The sequence below is a fragment of the Rutidosis leptorrhynchoides genome, chromosome 4 (assembly GCF_046630445.1).
Source record: "Rutidosis leptorrhynchoides isolate AG116_Rl617_1_P2 chromosome 4, CSIRO_AGI_Rlap_v1, whole genome shotgun sequence".
Lineage (NCBI taxonomy): Eukaryota > Viridiplantae > Streptophyta > Magnoliopsida > Asterales > Asteraceae > Rutidosis > Rutidosis leptorrhynchoides.
This window is the reverse complement of record NC_092336.1, coordinates 7,078,994-7,101,281: the sequence shown is the minus strand read 5'-3', so window position 1 is coordinate 7,101,281 and position 22,288 is coordinate 7,078,994. Positions and strand designations below refer to the sequence as shown.

Sequence of the window (22,288 nt, the reverse complement as noted above, 5' to 3'; positions counted from 1 at the left end):
TATTAAAAGTATAACAAGTATATATATGTGACGTTTGTTTAAAAAGAAAAGGTATTGATATATTATATATGGATAGGTTCGTGATATCAACCGGAGACCAAGTCAAATTATATATATCTTCAAGACGAAAGTGAGTATATAGTCCCACTTTTAAACTCTAAATATTTCGGGATGAGAATACATGTATTTTATGTTTTACGTTATGGACACAAGTAACTGAAAATATATTCTACGTTGAGTTGTACCACTGGCATACTTCCCTGTAGCTTGGTAACTAATATTTACAGCGGTATTGTAAACGCGAATCCTGTTGATAGATCTATCGGGCCTGACAACCCCAACCGGACTGGACGACCAGTATTCAACGGTTGCACAGTACTTCGTTTTGTGACTACACTTGGTACGGTGTAGTAAGATTTCATATTAAAGGGAATATGCGAGGTGATTAAATGTTAAGTATGGTTACCAAGTGCTCAACCACTTAGAATATTTTTATGAAAATATATGAAATCTTGTGGTCTATATATATATATATATTGCTGCTGGCACTAAACCTATATCTCACCAACTTTATGTTGACGTTTTAAACATGTTTATTCTCAGGTGATAATTAGAAGCTTCCGCTGCATTATGTTGAATTTGAGCAGGATCTTGTGTACGCATATTTGTGTCAAAAATAAAACTGCATATCCAAGAACTTGTGTTGTAAAATATGCTAGAAATCGTGTTGTTATCATCATTTGTAAAGTTTGTAAGTCGAAGATTATCGCTAAACGATAATCATCTTTATTTCGTCCAAAGCTTGTATCAAAAATAAGAATCATGGTTTGTAATGTATAATATATGCAGTTTTTCTTTTAAAAATGTCGCATATAGAGGTCAATACCTCGCAATGAAATCATACGTTATCTAACATGTTCTTACGGTTAAGGACGGGTTATGACATGTGGTATCAGAGCGGTGGTCTTAGCGAACCAGGTTTGCATTAGTGTGTCTAACTGATAAGTCGTTAGGATACATTAGTAAGTCTGGACTTTGACCGGGTCTTATTTAAAAACCATTGCTTATCATCGTTGGTTAAAATTTATATGTAAATATTATGTAGTACTAATGGGTTAGTTGTTGTGTGATAGATGTCGGGCTCAAAACTTGTTATCACATTCAGCGACTCCGAACCAGAATCTTCAGATGATGTTCCAGTCATTAACCTATCCGATGACGAAAATAATATCTTTGGGGAAGACTCACAAATTCCGGATGAACCGACTATAGAGAACCCTAAAAGTGAACCCGAGGAGGAAAGTGAACCCGAGGAGGAAAGTGAACCCGAGGAGGAAAGTGAACCCGAGGAAGAAATACAGGAAATTACAAAAGAAGAGTTCGAACTAGGAAAGAAACGAAAGGCTAATGAATTAGAAAATTCAAATCCTGAGTTTAATAAGGATGATGTGGCACCAACTCCACTAGACACTACCACCCCTATTCCCGCTATTCCTATTCGTTCTATCCCGGCATCCAGTTCTTCAGTCCCACAGCCAAAATATAGGCAGACAGCCAGGATAAGCGTTAAGCGATTCTTTGAACCTAAACGTCCTAGAAAATAGACCAAACGATGCGCTGCCGTATTAAACCATGGGATCATATAATGTTTTGTATAATATTATTAGTGTGGTTTGTTTAAAGTTCAATGTAAGATAAGCATATGTAAAATAGTGAAGTGTGAAATGCAATAATTTTCCATGGTTAAGTATTATTTAGATGGTAGTAATTGATTCTGTACTAAGCTATTAAGTATGGACATTAACGGGTAGGTACTACCCTAGATATAATTATAAAACGCTAATAAGAAGAAAAGGCTTTTATAATAATACCTGGTTCATATTATTAATAAGCTATAATGTACTGTAAATATACACTACATCTATAATATTCCATGTGAATAATTATTTTCTTTTCATTCTTATAGAAGAATATGGCGCGATTGAACCGAATGACGGAACAAGAAATCCAGGAACTCATCAATCAGCGAGTGAACGACAGAATGTTATGGGTCGAGGCTGCAAGAGGTGCTGCAGTTAACCCAAATCCTCGTGTGGGGTGCACTTACAAAACTTTTCAAGCTTGCAAGCCCTCATCATTCAGTGGAACAGAAGGACCGATCGGTTTAACCCGGTGGATAGAAAAGATGGAGACTGTGTTTAAAATCTGTGGTTGTGTTGAAAAGGACATGACCAAGTATGCATCGTGCACTTTACAAGATAGTGCACTCACGTGGTGGAAAAATTATGTGAAGGCTGTAGGAGGAGATGTAGCTTATGATACTCCGTGGGAAGAATTCAAAACAATGTTAATCAACGAATATTGTCCAAGGAACGAGGTTAGGAAGTTGGAAGATGAGTTACGAAGTCTGAAGGTTATTGGTACTGAAATCACCAACTACAATCAGCGATTCATGGAATTAGTTTTGCTATGTCCTGAATTGGTTCCAACCGAAGAACGGAAGATTGAAATGTACAAAGATGGTTTGCCCAAAAAGGTCAAGGCAAATGTTACAGCATCGAAACCTAAGACAATTCATGAAGCTATAACTATGGCAAACGAGCTAATGGATCAGGTCATCATGGATAAGAAAGTATCCAATACTGATGTGAAGGTATCAGGTAACAAGAGAAAGTGGAATGGAAATTATGATCGAGGTAACCAACAACAATCTTTTAAGAAACAAGAAAACACGCAAGGTGCGGGTAGTGGTTTAAGCTTTGGTTATAAAGGACAAAATCCTTTATGCAACCGATGCCACAAACATCACTCTGGTTACTGTAATGTGGTATGCAACAAATGTAATCGAAAGGGTCATCTTGCTGAAGATTGTAGGGCTCTCGTTACAAATACAAATGGTACCAAGACTCCTGCCACCAATGCAAATAGAACTGCTTTGGCTACCATTACTTGTTTTGGGTGTGGAAAACAAGGTCACTATAAGAGCCAGTGCCCGAATCCAGAGAAGAATATCGGACCTGCACGAGGGAGAGCATTTGTTATTAATGCTAGAGAGGCGTGTGAAGACCCGGAGCTTGTTACGGGTACGTTTACCATTAATAACTTATCCGCATCTATTATATTTGATACTGGTGCTGATAGAAGTTACGTGTGTAGAGACTTTCACGCTAAATTGAATTGTTCATCATTACCTCTAGATGCTAAGTACATGATTGAGTTAGCTAATGGTAAACTAATTAAAGCCGATAAAATTTGTCGTGATTGTAAAATAAATTTAGCCGGAGAAACGTTTAAAATTGACTTAATACCCGTAGAATTAGGAAGTTTTGATGTAATAGTCGGCATGGACTGGATGTCCAAAATAGGAGCTGAAGTTGTGTGTGCCAAGAAGGCAATTCGCATTCCTCGTAAGAATAAAACGCCCGTAATGATTTATGGAGAGAAGGGTAACTCAAAGCTAAACTCATTAGTTATTTGAAAGCTCAAAAGTGCTTGAAGAAAGGGTGCTATGCTATCTTAGCACATGTTAATAAAGTCGAAAAGAAAGAAAAAGAGAAGTGCATCAATGACGTGCCTGTGGCAAGAGATTTTCCTGAAGTATTTCCGGAAGAGTTGCCGGGATTACCTCCATTTAGATCTGTAGAATTTCAAATAGAGTTAGTACCAGGAGCTGCACCAGTGGCTCGTGCTCCATATAGACTTGCACCGTCTGAATTAAAAGAACTTCAAAGTCAGTTAAAAGAATTACTAGACCGTGGATTCATACGACCAAGTACTTCACCGTGGGGAGCTCCAATTTTATTCGTCAAGAAGAAAGACGGATCTTTCCGAATGTGTATAGATTATCGTGAATTAAATAAGTTAACTATCAAGAATCGGTATCCACTACCGAGAATTGACGACTTATTTGATCAACTCCAAGGATTATGTGTGTACTCGAAAATTGACCTAAGATCGGGTTATCATCAATTACGTGTCAAAGAAGAAGATATACCGAAAACTGCTTTTCGGACACGCTACGGTCATTACGAATTTTTGGTCATGCCGTTTGGATTGACGAATGCGCCAGCTGTATTCATGGACCTCATGAATCGAGTTTGTAGTCCATATTTAGATAAGTTTGTTATCGTTTTCATTGATGATATTCTTATCTATTCCAAGAGTGAGCAAGAGCATGAACAGCATTTAAGGTTGATATTAGAGTTATTGAGAAAAGAACAGCTATATGCTAAATTTTCTAAATGTGCTTTCTGGTTGAAAGAAGTGCAATTTCTTGGCCACGTTGTTAGTAGCAAAGGAATTCAGGTTGAACCAGCTAAAATTGAAGCCATTGAAAAATGGGAGACTCCTAAGACACCAATGCAGATACGCCAATTTTTGGGTTTAGCCGGTTATTATAGAAGGTTTATTCAAGATTTTTCCCGAATAGCTAAGCCGTTGACAGCGTTAACGCAAAAAGGGAAGAAATATGAATGGACTTCTGAGCAGGAGAGTGCATTTCAATTACTGAAAAAGAAATTGACTACGGCGCCTATTTTATCGTTACCAGAAGGGAACGATGATTTTGAAATATATTGTGACGCTTCGCGACAAGGTTTTGGTTGCGTTCTTATGCAACGGAAGAAAGTTATTGCATACGCATCCCGACAATTAAAGATTCACGAGCGGAATTATACGACGCATGATCTAGAACTGGGAGCAGTCGTGTTTGCGTTGAAGATATGGAGACACTACTTGTATGGGGTTAAATGCACTGTGTTTACTGATCATAAAAGCCTTCAACATATTTTCGATCAAAAACAGCTGAACATGAGGCAACGTAGGTGGGTCGAGTTAATAAACGACTATGATTGTGAAATTCGTTATCATCCCGGGAAAGCGAATGTGGTGGCTGACGCTTTAAGCAGAAAGGAACGAGAACCAATTCGAGTACGAGCGATGAACATAAAAATTCGCATGAATCTCAACTCACAAATCAAAGAAGTTCAACGAGAAGCACTTACTAAAGAAAATATAGGAAATGAAATAATGAAGAAGTATGAGAAGCAACTCGTTATACGGGAAGATGGAATTCAATATTTTGCAAACCGTATTTGGGTACCGAAGTTGGGTGGATTAAGGAAGTTGATATTGAATGAGGCACATAAGACAAGATACTCGATACATCCTGGAGTTGGAAAGATGTACCAAGATCTTAAGACACATTATTGGTGGCCTAATTTAAAGACAGACGTTGCAACATATGTTGGGGAATGTTTAACTTGTTCCAAAGTTAAAGCTGAACACCAGAAGCCGTCAGGGTTACTTCAACAACCAGAAATCCCAGAATGGAAATGGGATGGTATTACCATGGATTTCATCACGAAGTTACCTAAGACTGCCTGGGGATACGACACCATTTGGGTGATTGTTGATCGTCTCACCAAGTCTGCACATTTCTTGCCTATAAAGGAAACGGATAGAATGGAGAAACTATTACGATTGTATATAAAGGAAATTGTTTCAAGGCATGGAATACCTATTTCCATTATATCCGATCGTGATAGTAGATTTACCTCAAAATTCTGGCAATCACTACAGGAGGCACTAGGAACTCGTTTGGATATGAGTACCGCATATCATCCGCAAACCGATGGGCAGAGTGAAAGAACGATTCAGACTCTCGAAGACATGCTCAGGGCATGTGTGATCGACTTTGGAAACGGATGGGATAAGTATTTACCGTTAGCAGAATTCTCGTATAATAATAGTTATCATGCGAGCATTAAAGCTGCACCATTCGAAGCATTGTATGGAAGGAAGTGTAGATCTCCTATCTGTTGGAATGAAGTAGGAGATCGACAATTAACTGGTCCCGAGATCATACACGAAACGACTGAGAAGATAGTACAAATTAAGGAGAGATTGAAAACATCCCGTAGTCGCCAAAAGAGCTACGCCGATGTCCGAAGGAAACCATTAGAGTTTCAGATCGGTGACATGGTTATGCTAAAGGTGTCACCTTGGAAAGGTGTGATACGTTTCGGTAAAAGAGGTAAACTGAACCCAAGATATGTAGGCCCGTTCAAGATCATTGAACGCATTGGACCGGTAGCTTATCGACTCGAGTTACCGCAACAACTCGCCGGAGTACATAATACATTTCACGTTTCGAATCTTAAGAAGTGTCTTGCAAAGGAAGACCTCACCATTCCTCTTGAAGAAATCCATGTCGACGAGAAACTACAATTCATCGAAGAACCAATCGAAATCATGGATCGTGAAGTTAAACAGCTCAAGCAGAGCAACATACCGATCGTTAAGGTTCGTTGGAGTGCTAGAAGAGGTCCCGAGTTTACGTGGGAACGAGAGGATCAGATGAAACAAAAGTATCCACACTTGTTTCTCGATGACGTAAAATAGGTACAATTTTAAAATTTCGGGACGAAATTTATTTAACGGGGAGGTAATGTAACGACCCGCACTTTTTCGATCGTTCTATACTTATAAGATTAATATTTACATAAATTAAACCTTACCAACATGATAAGCAATCCAAATTGTTGAGACTTATGTTTTCGAAAAGAGTTTTACACAACGTTTGACCGTCTAGTTTGACCGATGATATCACGAACTATACAATATATGATAATTATACGTTTGTGTATATATATGTATATATACATATTTAACATGATCTAAGAATGTTTTAATATCTCATTTTGTATTAATAACAATAAGTTATAAGTATATTTTGAAACTACTAACTTAAGTTTTCAAAACGATAACCATACGTAACGTTATTTGACTTAAATACTTATAACCTATAATGTTTATACATATTTCGTATAAGTAATGTATTTAATCACTTTTAAAGGGCTTACATACATAAAACAATATAAGTATATTTACAAAAGATAGCTATATTTGAATCCTCGTTCCGTTTTCTCAAAGATTTCTATACGTATACCTAGGGTATATGTACCCGTATCATACGCAGCTTCTAGATGTATTTACTATTGGTATATACCAATAAAAATCTGCTCCATAGCAGCCTTAAATGATTAAGAAACATGTGGAACCAACCATTTGTCAAGTAGCATGAATTATTTAGCAAGAAAACAAAGTTAGGTATCTTTTTTTCCTTTATAACCTAAAAACGTTTTTATGCATGCACACCATTTCTTCACCCCATTTTCTCATACTTACACTTCCATTTCTCTCTCAAAATACTCTTAACTTCATACTTGATCATCTCCAAGCATTTTCCCCATCATTTAGCTTCAAAAACAACACTTAAACCTCATAAGAAAACCTTACAAAAACACTTCAAGAAATCCTTCCAAGAACACCAACTTACTTCCAATCTTTCATCCACTTCCATCACCCTTTTGGTTCTAGGTTCTTACTTCTCTTTTACAGCAACCTTGTCCAAGGAACTTGAGGTAGAATCTATGTTCATAACCTTATTCGATTCATATATATATAGCTATCTTATTTTGTGGTATAAAAGTTTAACAACAAGAACATAGTTTGAAAGTTTTCAAACTTGTTTGCAAACTAAATAGATCCTTCTAACTTAACTTTTAAAATACTTCAAGACCTGTAATATATCTTAAATATATGCTAATTTAACAAGGTATAACTTGGTTTTTCAAAGAACACCTTAAAAACTGAATTTACGACATCGGAGTGCAACCGGGGGCTGTTTTGGGTTGGATAATTAAAAACCATCTTAAACTTTGAATTGGAGGTTTATTTTCTGGAAAAATGATTTTTACTATAAATATGATAACACATAAAAATTTCATGATTTAACTCAAAGTATAAGTATTTTTAGAAAAATAATCATTTAAGGTTGTTTACATGATGGAAAATGATTAACTTCATAAGTTTCACTAAAGTTTGACCTATGACCTGTGATTTCGAATACAAACTAAGGTATTTACAGTTCATAGACTTAAAGAGGGACTCGATCCAAGGAAGTGGCAAGTTGAATCAACGAAAACGGAGTTGTAACGAAGAAACTATGACCAAAACGAGATCGGATATCTAAGACTAGTTTAGCTACGAAAATAATTGGAGAAAATTAAATAAATCACATCTTTTTAAAATAACATGATATTTTATATATATGTACTCATAATTTAATTTTATATGGTTCAGGATCACCCGTAAACAATACGAGAAGATTAATCATAAGATCCCATGATTGTACGCAACACGTCATTTGACAACACCGGTACTTTATGTACGCAACACGTCATTTGACAACACCGGTACCATGGGTCAAGATTAATCTCGACCAATACATATACGATGGGGTTTTATTTATTTCGTTGGGGGTTTTATTTATTTCATTGCGGGTATATTAAACATCTAAAAATGAACCATTAAAATTGAATTACTAACAACGAACTGCTAACTACGGACTAAGGAATTATTAAAAGTATTAAAAGTATAACAAGTATATATATGTGACGTTTGTTTAAAAAGAAAAGGTATTGATATATTATATATGGATAGGTTCGTGATATCAACCGGAGACCAAGTCAAATTATATATATCTTCAAGACGAAAGTGAGTATATAGTCCCACTTTTAAACTCTAAATATTTCGGGATGAGAATACATGTATTTTATGTTTTACGTTATGGACACAAGTAACTGAAAATATATTCTACGTTGAGTTGTACCACTGGCATACTTCCCTGTAGCTTGGTAACTAATATTTACAGCGGTATTGTAAACGCGAATCCTGTTGATAGATCTATCGGGCCTGACAACCCCAACCGGACTGGACGACCAGTATTCAACGGTTGCACAGTACTTCGTTTTGTGACTACACTTGGTACGGTGTAGTAAGATGTCATATTAAAGGGAATATGCGACGTGATTAAATGTTAAGTATGGTTACCAAGTGCTCAACCACTTAGAATAGTTTTATGAAAATATATGAAATCTTGTGGTCTATATATATATATATATTGCTGCCGGCACTAAACCTATATCTCACCAACTTTATGTTGACGTTTTAAACATGTTTATTCTCAGGTGATAATTAGAAGCTTCCGCTGCATTATGTTGAATTTGAGCAGGATCTTGCGTACGCATATTTGTGTCAAAAATAAAATTGCATATCCAAGAACTTGTGTTGTAAAATATGCTAGAAATCGTGTTGTTATCATCATTTGTAAAGTTTGTAAGTCGAAGATTATCGCTAAACGATAATCATCTTTATTTCGTCCAAAGCTTGTATCAAAAATAAGAATCATGGTTTGTAATGTATAATATATGCAGTTTTTCTTTTAAAAATGTCGCATATAGAGGTCAATACCTCGCAATGAAATCATACGTTATCTAACACGTTCTTACGGTTAAGGACGGGTTATGACAAAAAATGACAAAAAAATCTATCATAATTAATCATTTAGCATTTAAGACGCAACAAACCCGTGATCACACCTATTAATACAAACTATACAACAATGTGAACCATATTTAACGAGTCGTTCACACAACTCGTCCCCAACTTCAAGTGGCGTTTGGATCGGGTTCAATGTGAACCTCGTCATCAATCTCCAATGGACCATTGAAATATTTCTTCACTCGATGTCCGTTAACCTTAAAGGTAGTACCACTCGCATTTTTCAACTCAATCGCACCGTATGGGTACACCTTAACAACCTCAAATGGTCCCGTCCACCGGGACTTAAGTTTTCCCGGTAAAAACTTCAATCTAGAGTTAAACAAGAGCACTCGATCGCCCTCATTAAACTCCTTCGGACCCTTTAACCTTCTATCATGCCATTGCTTGGTTTTCTCTTTATAAATCAACGAATTTCCATACGCATCAAGGCGTAATTCACCAAGCTCATTCAATTACCCCGCCCTTAGGCGTCTAGCTTCCTTCAAATCCAAATTGCACTTTTTAAGTGCCCACATCGCTTTATGCTCAATCTCCAACGGGAGATGGCACACTTTTCCATAAACCAACCGATAAGGAGTTTTACCAATCGGTGTTTTGTAGGCGGTTCGAAACGCCCACAAAGCTTCATCGAGCTTATTAACCCACTCTTTCGGATTTGACCCCACAGTTTTTTCAAGAATTCCTTTAAGAGCTCGATTGGTATTCTCAACTTGTCCGCTCGTTTGGGGATGGTATGAAGTAGAAACTTTATGGAGAACTCCATATCGCTTCAATACCTTCTCCATTTGGGCGTTACAAAAATGAGTACCCCTATCGCTAATTAAAGCTTTAGGAGTTCCAAATCGAGAGAATAAACGCTGAAGGAAGGAAATCACAACTCGTGCATCGTTTGTGGCTAAAGCTTGCGCTTCAGCCCATTTAGATACGTAGTCAATGGCAACGAGTATGTAACTATAATTATGAGATTTCGGAAATGGCCCCATAAAGTCAATTCCCCAAACGTCAAATACCTCGCATACTTGGATGCTTTGTTGAGGCATCTCATCCCGTTTAGTGACTTTACCGGCCCTTTGACAAGAATTGCACGATTTGCAAATTCGGTGGGCATCCTTGAATATTGTCGGCCAAAAGAAGCCTGCATCATAGACTTTACGCCCCGTGATTTGGGGTCCAAAATGCCCACCGGTAAGCCCACTATGGCACTCGGTCAAAATACGCATACACTCTTCACCGGAAACACACCGGTGGATAACCCCATCGGGACAACAACGAAAAAGATAGGGGTCCTCCCAGAAATAGTACTTAAGGTCACTGAAGAATTTCTTCCTCTTTTGATGTGACCACCCTTTTTCCAAGAATCCCCCAACGAGATAATTAGCAATGTCCACGTACCATGGCTCGTCCACCTTGTCCATCGCCATGAGATATTCATCGGGAAAATCATCATGGATACTCGACTCGTGAAGGACTTCGAGATTTGGATTCTCGATTCTAGACAAGTGATCAGCCGCTAGATTTTCAGCACCCTTCTTATCCCGAATCTCGATATCGAATTCTTGCAAAAGCAAGATCCATCTAAGCAGTCGAGGTTTTGCATCCGGTTTCGAAAATAGGCACTTAAGAGCAGAATGGTCCGTAAAAACAATAGTCTTAGACAAGACTAAGTAGGACCGGAACTTATCAAATGAAAAGACCACCACAAGGAGCTCCTTTTCAGTGGTAGTATAATTCAATTGCGCTCCTTGTAAGGTCTTGCTTGCATAATAAATGGGTCGGAAATGTTTCTCGACCCTTTGACCCAAAACAGAGCCAACAGCAAAATCAGAAGCATCGCACATAAGCTCGAATGGAAGGGACCAATTCAGAGCAATTATGATGGGTGCATTGATCAGTTTCTCCTTAAGAAGATCGAATGACTTTTGGCACTCGTCGGAGAAATTCCAAGGCGTGTCCTTTTCGAGGAGTTTGTTCATCGGGTTAGCAATTTTAGAAAAATCCTTAATGAACAGCCGGTAAAAACCGGCGTGCCCGAGAAAACTCCGAACACCCTTAACATCGGTGGGAGGTGGAAGGTTCTTAATAGCTGTTACCTTCGCGGGATCCACCTCAATAGCGTTCTTAGAAATCTTGTGCCCGAGAACTATGCCACCTTGAACCATGAAATGGCACTTTTCCTAATTGAGCACAAGATTAGACTTCTCACACCTTTCCAACATCCGCTCTAAATTAAGAAGGCATGAATCGAAAGTGTCACCGAAGATCGAAAACTCATCCATGAATACCTCCATGCAATCTTCTATCATATCATGGAATATGGCCATCATGCACTTTTGAAAAGTGGCCGGAGCATTACAAAGGCCAAAGGGCATGCGACGGTATGAGAATGTGCCATACGGGCACGTGAAAGTGGTTTTCTATTGGTCCTCGGGCGAGATAGGAATTTCAAAATAGCCCGAAAAACCATCAAGAAAACAATAAAAGTTGTTTCCCGCTAACCTCTCTAGCATTTGATCCATGAAAGGTAACGGGAAGTGGTCTTTGCATGTGGCGTCGTTAAACTTCCGGTAGTCAATACAAACACGCCACCCCGTGACAGTCCGAGTGGAAATTAACTCATTTTTATCATTAGTGGTAACAATCATACCACCTTTCTTAGGTACACAGTGTACCGGGCTAATTCACGGACTGTTGGAAATTGGGTAAATCAGACCTGGATCGAGGAGCTTAATGATCTCTTTCTTCACGACATCTTGCATGTGCGGGTTCAACCTCCTTTGACGTTGCACCACAGGTTTGGAGTTATCCTCCATTAGGATTTTGGGGGTGCAATAGGAGGGACTAATACCCTTAATGTCGTGAATTTTCCATGCAATGGTCGGTTCATGGGCCTGCAGCATGGTTACAAGCTCAGTTTTCTGACCTGTAGTAAGAGAAGAAAATTACTGGGAGCTTAGATTCCTCCTACAAATAAGCGTATTCCAAATTATCTGGAAGTGGCTTCAATTCTAACTCGGGAGTTTCTTCAATCGAAGACTTGCTCTGGTAATCCACATCACGTTCGAGTTCTTTGAACTCCTCCTCAGTCGGATCATTGCCGCTTTCCATCAAGGTGGTCAAAATATCCACCTCCTCAACCTGCAACTCTTCATCAATTTCAACCAATGAACATTCTCCTGAACCCTGTAACTCTGGGAATTCCTGCAAAAACTCAGACTTGACATTCACAGTGTTAAGAAAATAACATGTATCATCAGTGTAGGCAGGGTATTTTAAAGCATGGTCTATTGAGAAAGTTGCATGCAAATCATCTATCCTAAGGGTCAACTGTTGGCCATAAACATCAATGATACATCTAGCCGTATTTAAAAATGGCCGACCCAAAATCAGTGGAATCCTCTCATCCACTTCCATATCCAACACCACGAAATCGGCTGGGAAAACCAACGACCCAGTCTTAACTAGCATATTCTCTATAATTCCACGAGGGAATTTAATGGAGCGGTCAGCTAGCTGAATAGCCATACGCGTGGGTTTCAACTCCCCGGGGTCTAGCTTTAAGTAAATAGAATATGGCATTAAATTTATGCTAGCCCCCAAATCTGCCAACGCCCTCATACAATCCAAATTACCCAGTAAACAAGGAATGGTGAAACTCTCAGGATCCTCAAGCTTCTCGGGAAGCTTGTTTGAAACTACTGCTGAGCATGCTGCATTCAACCTAACTGAAGACACGTTCTCCAGCTTCTTCCTGTTAGTTAGCAAGTCCTTAAGAAACCTTGCATACTTGGGCATACCTGCAATCACATCAATAAAAGGCAAATTTATATTAAATTTTTTAATCAAGTCCCTGAACTTGGACTTTTCTGCCTCCAGCTTCTCCAATCTCTGCTTCCTCGGGAATGGGAGCGGTGGTTGATACTCTTTAACTACCGGTTTAGCAGCAACAGTTTCCGGTACCCTCACAACTTTCTCAATCACCTGTTCCGGCTCCTTTTCCCCCTCCGGTTCACTAACCACAACTGGCTCACTATCCTTAATCAACGGCACCCGCAAATCATACTCATTGGGCTTCCTCGGTGGATCATATGCTAAACCACTTCGGGTAGTGATAGCATTAACGTGGCCATTCTTTGGGTTATTATCTGTCTTACTCGGTAACTCCCCTGGTTTGCTCTCATTATTCTGATTAGCAAGTTGACCAATTTGTTTCTCCAGATTCTGAATAGCTGCTTGTTGATTTCAAAACATTTGATCATTCTTCTCATTGTTTTGAGTAACAGTAGTAACAAGCTGAGTTTGAGACATCACAAGCTTTTCGATCATAGCTTCAAGGTTGGACTTTTTCTCTTCGGCTTGGGGCTTTTGAAAATACCCGGGAGCTTGCTGTTGATATCCTCCACTAGACCCTGGCTGGAACCTCGAACCTTGATTACCTTGAGGATTATAGGAATTGTTGAAATTCCTATTAAACTGCTTATGTCCCTGAAACTGATTGTTGTTCTGTTGACTAATATAAGCGATCTCTTCTTTCTGGTTCATAGTCAAACCCGCATCACAATCTTTTCCTAAGTGTAATCCCCCGCAAAATTCACAACCAACCTTAATACCATGCATGTCCTTCTCCAACTTCTCCAAGTGTCTACCAAATTTGGGTAACTTAGCATTAATAGACCCATAATCATCATACGCACCAGTGGTTTCGGTTCTCTTAATTGACGCTGAACGAGTTGACTCATGATCTTGATGCCATTCGTGAGTGTAAGCAACTTGCTTTTCAATAATCTCTAGTGCCTCTTCTTCGGTTTTATCCATTAAAGTTCCACCTGCTGCTTGATCAATACTCTGACGAGTTGGTATGTCACACCCCTTATAGAAAATCTGGACCTTTTGCAAATCATTCAACCCGTGTTGCGGACACGAGCGTAACATATTAGAATAACGGTCACAAGCATCAAACAATGTCTCACTGCTCTTTTGTCTGAATCGCGAAATATCTACTTGAAGTCTAGCAGCTCGAGACGCAGGGAAAAACTTTGCTAAAAACATATCCACCAAAACTTAATCGCTCCCTCTGGCTGCTTATCTAACCATCTCTTAGCTTCTCCCTTAAGAGTCCAGGGAAAAAGCCTTGTCTTAATCGAAGTATCGGCAACCTCATGCAGCTTGAACAAGTTGCAAACATCATTGAAAATACGAAGATGCTAGTTAGCATCCTCACTATCCTTGCCATGAAATTGGCAGTCAGAAGAAATCAAACTCAGAATCGGACCTATAATTTGAAAAGGCGGGGTTATGTTTAGTTGAGTAATCGAATTGCCTTGGCCAGCTCGGGTCGCCTTCAACTTTTCTGCCATAGTCTGAGGACAATTTGGTTATTCTGGTTGTTCAGCCATCTCTTCGGTCTCGAAAAGATCAAATGAAACGTAAGATTCTTCTTCTTCTCTGATTTCAGGTGGTGTATCGGGAACCACAGTCTCAGAACTACTTCCCAAATTAATTATATTAGCACTCGAAGAAAAAGATGAATCCACTGTAGACTGTTGCTTTTGACTTAACGCTCTGAATAACTCTCTTTCGGGTTCGTCAAACGGTTGAAGAATTGGAGATTTAGAAGAACGCGTATGTGGCATGCACTACCTGTTATCTGCGAAATCACAACTAACAACTGATTAAACGCACCGATTCAACTGAGAATAAAAGAAAAGAAATAATAAACTATAACTAAAACTAAACTAAGAACAATTAGATAACAATCTTAATTTTTGACACAACTGTCCCCGGCAGCGGCGTCAAAAACTTGATGTGTAAAATCGTGTATATTATTTATCTTGGAAAATGCCGGTTTAAAGATTACTACACACTAACGGGCAGTGTACCCGATCGTGCAATAGTATAAAGTTGGTAATTCCGAAATCGTTCCAAGGACAGTTTTAAACGTGAGAATTAAGATTGCAACTAATAAAATAAACTAAGTTAATCTATGAAAATCGAAAGTACGAGGTAATTTGTTTTGTGGCTATTTAACGATTAGCCAAATCAAAGATTGATTAAAAGTAAAAGACAATATTTTTGTGTTTTTAAGTTTATAAGAAATAGATGCAGACTCAATGAAAAGTAAAGATATTTGAATTCAATAGATAAAAGAATGTTCGCCTAGATCTCCTATTCGCAGTGTCGGATGATTTGTTATTAAGCTCTAGTTCAATTTATCAATACATGCAACTACAGAGTCGGTTTACCCAGAGTTCTCTTTTAGCAAACACGTCAAACTTGGATTTATTGGCTTAGGGTTCCCTTTCACCAAAGACCTCTTTCGTTTGTGACTTAGCAATTAACTAATTATAAGATTAAGATTCAATTAGTTACGCGTTCGCTCCACACAATTTACCCCTATTTTGTTCAATCTATGTTACCCGGTTTACCCCCTTGGTACAGTCAGCACCCAATTGGTTAAGACAAATCAATTGAAAACTAGTGTACTAAATTGAAACAGGGTTCCCTTTGTTCAAACAAGATCACTAATCAACCTAGTAACAATAATCAACACCCACAAGAATGGTTCTTAATCAAAACTCATAATTATCATGCATTAATCAAATGAAACATTAAAGTATCATCCAAACACATACGAATATTCAATCTAGACAAACATTTAAGTGCTTAGCCAACCATGGCTAAAACCAAAATCACAAATAGACAATTAAGAGTATTCATAATGATGATAAGAATTAAACCTAATGAAAATTGTGTTCTTGAATGATGAACGGATCAAGACGCGTTTTCAGGATGATTGATGTGTTAGAATGATCTTGGGGTTCCCCAAAAATCACCATTTTTGGTCAAAAAGCTGCTGGAATTTGTCTGGATGCAATAATGAATATTAGGGTATTTTTCGGGCCTTAAATACCTGCCAAAAATACCTGGACCGACCTACCGCCGCGCCGCGTCCCATATCGTCGCGCCGCGACAACTAACTTGAAATGGAACATCCTTAAATTCTCTCCTGAGATTGAAACTAGGCAAACACCGCGCCGCGACCTAATTTGTCGCGCCGCGACATATAGCTTGTTCTGAACCCTTCTTTAAACCCCTTCCTGATAACGAAACCTTAAGATTATCGAGCCGCGGCCTAAGTCTTCGCGCCGCAACAATTAACTTGTTCTGATTCTAACCTTCCTTTGCACTTTTTCAACACTAATAATAACTTAGAACCAAAATACCCGATATGTACTTAACGTTTCCAACCCCGGAGCACCAGTAGTAATAATTGATTAACAACATGACTCAAAAACTCCATAAAACGCCACTCTTCAACAATAAACTCTTCAAACTCGAAAGTTCTCAATATCATCATTATAACCGCCAAATCGTATCCGAACGGACTAAAATGTGATCGATATCGCTAAGAAAAACGTGTATAAAATATGTGATATCAACTAGTGAAATAACCCGTGGAATCATGAGTTTGGTTAAACGAAACAGTTTAATGATATGTTTTATGAATTAAGTGAATGTAAATGTTAAAGTCGTTTAGTTTAATGACCCGTAAAATTACGGATTCTGACTAAGAAACTTGTCATTATTTTTACAAACATATTGAGACATGTATTTTCGCAGACACATGTAACGTAATTAATCCCGTAAAGAGAATCCATATTTGAATATTAATATTATAATAATAAATATTATATATATATATATATATAATAATAATAATAATAATAATAATAATAATAATAATAATAATAATAATAATAATGATAATAATAATAATAATGATAATGATAATGATAATAATAATAATAATAATAATAATAATAATAATAATAATAATAATAATAATAATAATAATAATAATAATAATAATAATAATAATAATAATAATAATAATAAAGTTTGCTTAAAAATTGAGTATTTACATTTTTAATAATAATTATTACTAATAACAAATGTCTTCTAATATTTTTTTAAAAAATTGTAAAGATTAAATTATATCTTAATCATAATAATTAAATTATAATTAATTGTAAAGATTAAATTTTAATTGTAAATTAAATTGATTTATAATGTCATCCAAGTGGGTTAGATTTTTTTCTATTTTCTTTTTAATTTTTTTTAATGAAGAAAAATTACTATTTATAATGTCATCATTATAGAATTTTAATATTAACTATAGATTAGGTAAATATATATTTTATTTTACGCTTTTGGATTAAATAATTTATTTGATAAGCTACTTTACATAAATTGCATAGTCCAACAAAATAAGTTATGAATAGGGATAACAATGGATCGGCTGAAGCCATATTCATATTCATATTCATATTCATATTCATTTAGTTTTGTTCATCCATATTCATATCTATATTCATTTAAATTCAGTTCATACGTCCATATTCATATCCAATGAATTAAGCGAGTTATTGGATACTCATTGGACATTTAAGAAATGTTATAAAATTTAAAATTTTCTACTATATAATAAAAACAAAAACGTGGTATAACAAGAATAAATGTAATACGACCTAAATTAAAATCCGTCCATCAAACTGTATAATCTTTGCCGAAAATTGAACATAATTTATTAAATTTACTATCAAACATAGATTAAGACGAAATAAATATGTAATCAAGATGTTTATTAAGTTAGATATACATATTTATAGCGAGTATCAATCAATATATGGTTGAAAAGAAAATATTTGTGTAATGGTGAATACATTTGTAATCGTTATTGTATATGTGTGTGTGTGTATATATATATATATATATATATATATATATATATATATATATATATATATATATATATATATATACATTTCGGGTGTAAATGGATACATTCATGGATGGAATTTTTCATCCGTATCCATATCTATATCCATTAAGGTTCATCTATATTCGTATCTATATACATTTAAGATCATCCATATCAGTGGCGATTCATGGATCGTAAATTCATGATGGCCTATACAATTTAAGTGGTAGTTTAGGAAGAAAAAAAAAATATAAATAATGCCTATTTTCTTTCTATAAAATCATTAATTAAAAAAATATATGGGGTCATATATTTAAATTTAGTGGTGTCCTTCACAATATAAGTGATAGTTAATTAAATAATTTTTCATAATAGTGGGGTCATTGCTTATGCCTTGGACTCGCCACTGATCCATATCCGCTTTAAGGGATCAGATTGGAAGGATATCCATCGAATCGGATGGTCATTGTCATCCATAGTTATGTGTAACATGTATATAGAAGGAAGCATATGTGTGAAGACAAGCCAACGATGCTTGTAGTTTACTATTTAGTTTAAAATATATATATATATATATATATATATATATATATATATATATATATATATATATATATATATATATATATATATATATATATATATATTATAAGGTGTGGGATCAAACTAGACGTTGGTTATGTAATTTAGATAACGTTGAATCATAATTTACATAACGTTGCATTGTTATAATTCAATAGTTGATAATCAAATAAACAAAACAATTGTCAAAGTTTAGGAGAAAGATCATCATGACATAATCATTACGGAGTATCATTTACCTTTACCTTCACATACTAAAAGACATTGGCAAATGTGTAGTTTTAGTTGTTTGAGATTGTAGTTTTGAGCTTGCGTTCACACTACAACCGGTCCCTCAACTTTCGCTTACTTTACACAACGACTCCTCGAGTTTACACTTTTTCGGGGGTAGAAAACGTAATTATTAAATTTTTTTAAAATAAAAGAAACTAATTCCACCCGAATTTTTAACGTGTCCTATCTTCTCGCTCGTTGCGAGTTAAATTTTTACGAGACCACCGTTCAACTCGAAAAAGTCTCACGAGCCCAACGAGACTAACTATACGTGAAACGGACACTTTTTAAAAAACGTTTAACACAACGACAGCCCGTATCTTTCTGTTCGCCGCAAGTTAAATTTTTCTGACATCACCTTTACACTCGAAATTTTTTTATCAACAAAACGAAACTAACTACGTTCGAAACGGACAGTTTTTAGAAAACGCTTAAGACAACGACATCTAAAACGGCGCTTAAAACATGAGTCGCTTTCCCCCTGTAAATACACAACGCTACGTTAAATATGAATACACAAGCCGAAAGCCCCCGCCGCATCGCGCGGGCCGGATCCAGACTTGTTTAAACTAATTGGTGAAATTCATATTCATAATTATTATTACCCCTATATACTAATATGCAATTGTAGTTTCAGTTTTATCCGAATGTCGTTTTGAGTTCGCGTTCACACTACACCCGGCCCCTCAAATTCGGGTTCATATACACAACAACCCCCAACTTTCTACTTTTTCAGGGGTAAAAAGCATAAATATATAATTTTTAAAAAAAACAAAAGAAAATGATTCCACCCGTATTTTTAACGGGCCATATCTTCTCGCTAGGTCCGAGTTAAATATTTCCGAGACCACCGTTCAACTCGAAAAAATCAGACGGACACAACGGGACTAACTATGCGCGAAACGGACATCGTTAAAAAAACACTAAATAACAGGCCCTATATTCTTGCTCGGTGCGAGCTAAATTTTTCCGAGACCACCGTTCAACTCGATATTATTTTACGAACACAACGCGACTAACTATACGCGAAACGGACATCGTCAAAAAAACTCTAAATATTTCGAGCTATATTTCATACATATACGTACACGTCCAACAAACAACCCAACCTACTATATATATTAGGTACCAAACAACGTATATACAAATATGACCGCGCGTTGAATACAACCGCAGCAACGCGCGGTCGAATTTTTTCTAGTTATGAACTATTTAAATGGCTAAGATGTACTTGTTTAATAAATAATGACATATTTTATCTCTTTCTCTCTTTTTGTATAAGATTTGTTTTTTTTTTTTTTTTTTTTTTAAAGCAAACAACACTTAAATTATCACAAAATTAAGATACAGAATATAGATGGCAGGAAATACCCTACACCATTGGATTACAAAAACACGAAATAAAGAAATCACGAAAGATGAGGATGTAGAGATTGCATCACGTACAAAACAAAATATTACAAGTATGTATAAGATTTAATCAGATTTGCTAAAACTCACAACTACAAAATATATATGAAGTGAAAAAAAAATACTAGCATAATTAATTCCAAATAAAAGAATAAATAAAGATTAACGAAAGATACAAAATGAAATTACAACCACGTGCGTAAAACAATTCTAGAAAAACCCAAATTCCAATTACTCCTATATATAGATTACACAAATTTTGATACCAGGAACCCTCATATATACTCCCAACTTTTTCCTATAATCATATAAAGTTCTCTCATATAACACCCCTGAATTAAAAGCTTACTTCATATTATATCAAATTTCATTAATGGGTACCGCCCAACAAACTTCAGAACTCAATTCATTGCCTTCTTCATCACCTTATTGCTCGTATTCCGGATCACGTTCAACGGTTGTTCCAAATAACTCTAAAGTTAGAGTTCAATCCCCGGTACTATAAGAATCTAAACTTAAAAAGAGAAATCGAAAAGATGTAAGTTACAAACATCCTGTTTTTCGAGGAGTTCGAATGAGAAGTTGGGGGAAATGGGTGTCTGAAATCCGACAACCTAGGAAAAAATCCCGCATTTGGCTAGGAACATTTTCAACAGCCGAGATGGCAGCTAGGGCTCATGATGTTGCTGCCTTGTCGATCAAAGGTAATGTTATCTTGTGCAAAACCATTAATTCTAATAAACATTTTTACTACTCAATTAGAATGTGAACAGTTATACTTTTTATTTAAAGTAAAAAGAATATTGTTTACAGAACGACCCCCATATACATACATATATAGAACTCAGTAAACTTTTTACTGATTTCATATTTACATTGTTAGGAAGTTTTACATAAGTTACCTGGAGTAAAGTCATTTTGTGACAATTTTTCGTATTTAATCCTCTGAGAATTATGCATGATAATAAACTTGATAAAAAATTTGTTCGAAATATTATTGTTACTTTTTACGAGTACCTTTTAATGTACTTTTTCTATTTCTACATTGGAATCGATATACTATAAAAATAATAATCCGTACGTACTACGAGTATTACTCCGTATATGATTGGTGATGAGACTTGAATTCATAATTAATAGACCGATTTTACATTACATGCATTTTAAAAAGTACTAGAAAAGTACTCACTATTTAATTTGTAAAACAGGTAATTCTGCTGTCCTTAATTTTCCCGTGCTCAAAGACACGTTACCTCGTCCGGTGTCCCTTTCTCGACGTGATGTACAAGAAGCCGCCGCGAAAGCAGCCACCATGCAAATGGCGGCTGCGCCATTACAACCACCAGGGGTTGTTGATTTAAAAACGACAGAAGAACTCGGTGAGATCATTGAGTTACCGAATTTAGAAGGATGTTTGGACTCACCCAAGTCATCCACTGAGTTAGTGATGGTTGACTCAGTGGATCTGTGGGTGTATCCGTCATGGTCAATGGCGGGTATCAATTGTTTTCTTGATTATATCTCCGATCCAGTGGCGGATAATGCTTTCTTGTGGGATTGCTAATTACGAGTAGTAATATATAGGATATATAAATGTGGATTCTTTAATGACTTATGCTAAAGAGTCGATTTGTAGTTATGCACTTTATTAGTTTCGGTTAGTTATTTTCAAGAAGATATTGGTTCTTCTCAATAAGAGCACCAGGAGTCGAATGTTTTTTTCGGCGTTAAACAAGTTAACGGTGGGGACGGTGGAAAATCTGACACCCGCCCGCCGTTAAATCGGCGTTAAAGGCCACCGTCGGGCATCATCGTTAGGCTGCTAACGGTGTAGTTGTTTGAAAATATATCCGTTGT

At 36.4% G+C, this 22,288-nt stretch overlaps 1 protein-coding gene across 1 annotated transcript; it reads left to right on the top strand.

Annotated features, from left to right (window-relative positions):
• Nucleotides 1–20,378: 20,378 nt before the first annotated feature.
• LOC139839488 (dehydration-responsive element-binding protein 3-like) lies at nt 20,379–21,995 on the top strand. The gene is made up of 3 exons (XM_071829562.1): nt 20,379–20,484; nt 20,938–21,135; nt 21,640–21,995. Exons 1-3 carry the CDS (start codon nt 20,379–20,381, stop codon nt 21,993–21,995), a joined length of 660 nt encoding a protein of 219 aa, XP_071685663.1.
• Nucleotides 21,996–22,288: the final 293 nt, after the last annotated feature.

What these genes read in the sequence shown, in the direction of transcription:
- LOC139839488 (XM_071829562.1), top strand. Translation starts at nt 20,379, where the DNA reads ATGGCAGGAAATACCCTACACCATTGGATTACAAAAACACGAAATAAA. An exon ending in TACAAAACAAAATATTACAA is followed by an intron (nt 20,485 to 20,937) that starts GTATGTATAAGA and finishes CGGTACTATAAG; the next exon opens with AATCTAAACTTAAAAAGAGA. An exon ending in TGCTGCCTTGTCGATCAAAG is followed by an intron (nt 21,136 to 21,639) that starts GTAATGTTATCT and finishes TTTGTAAAACAG; the next exon opens with GTAATTCTGCTGTCCTTAAT.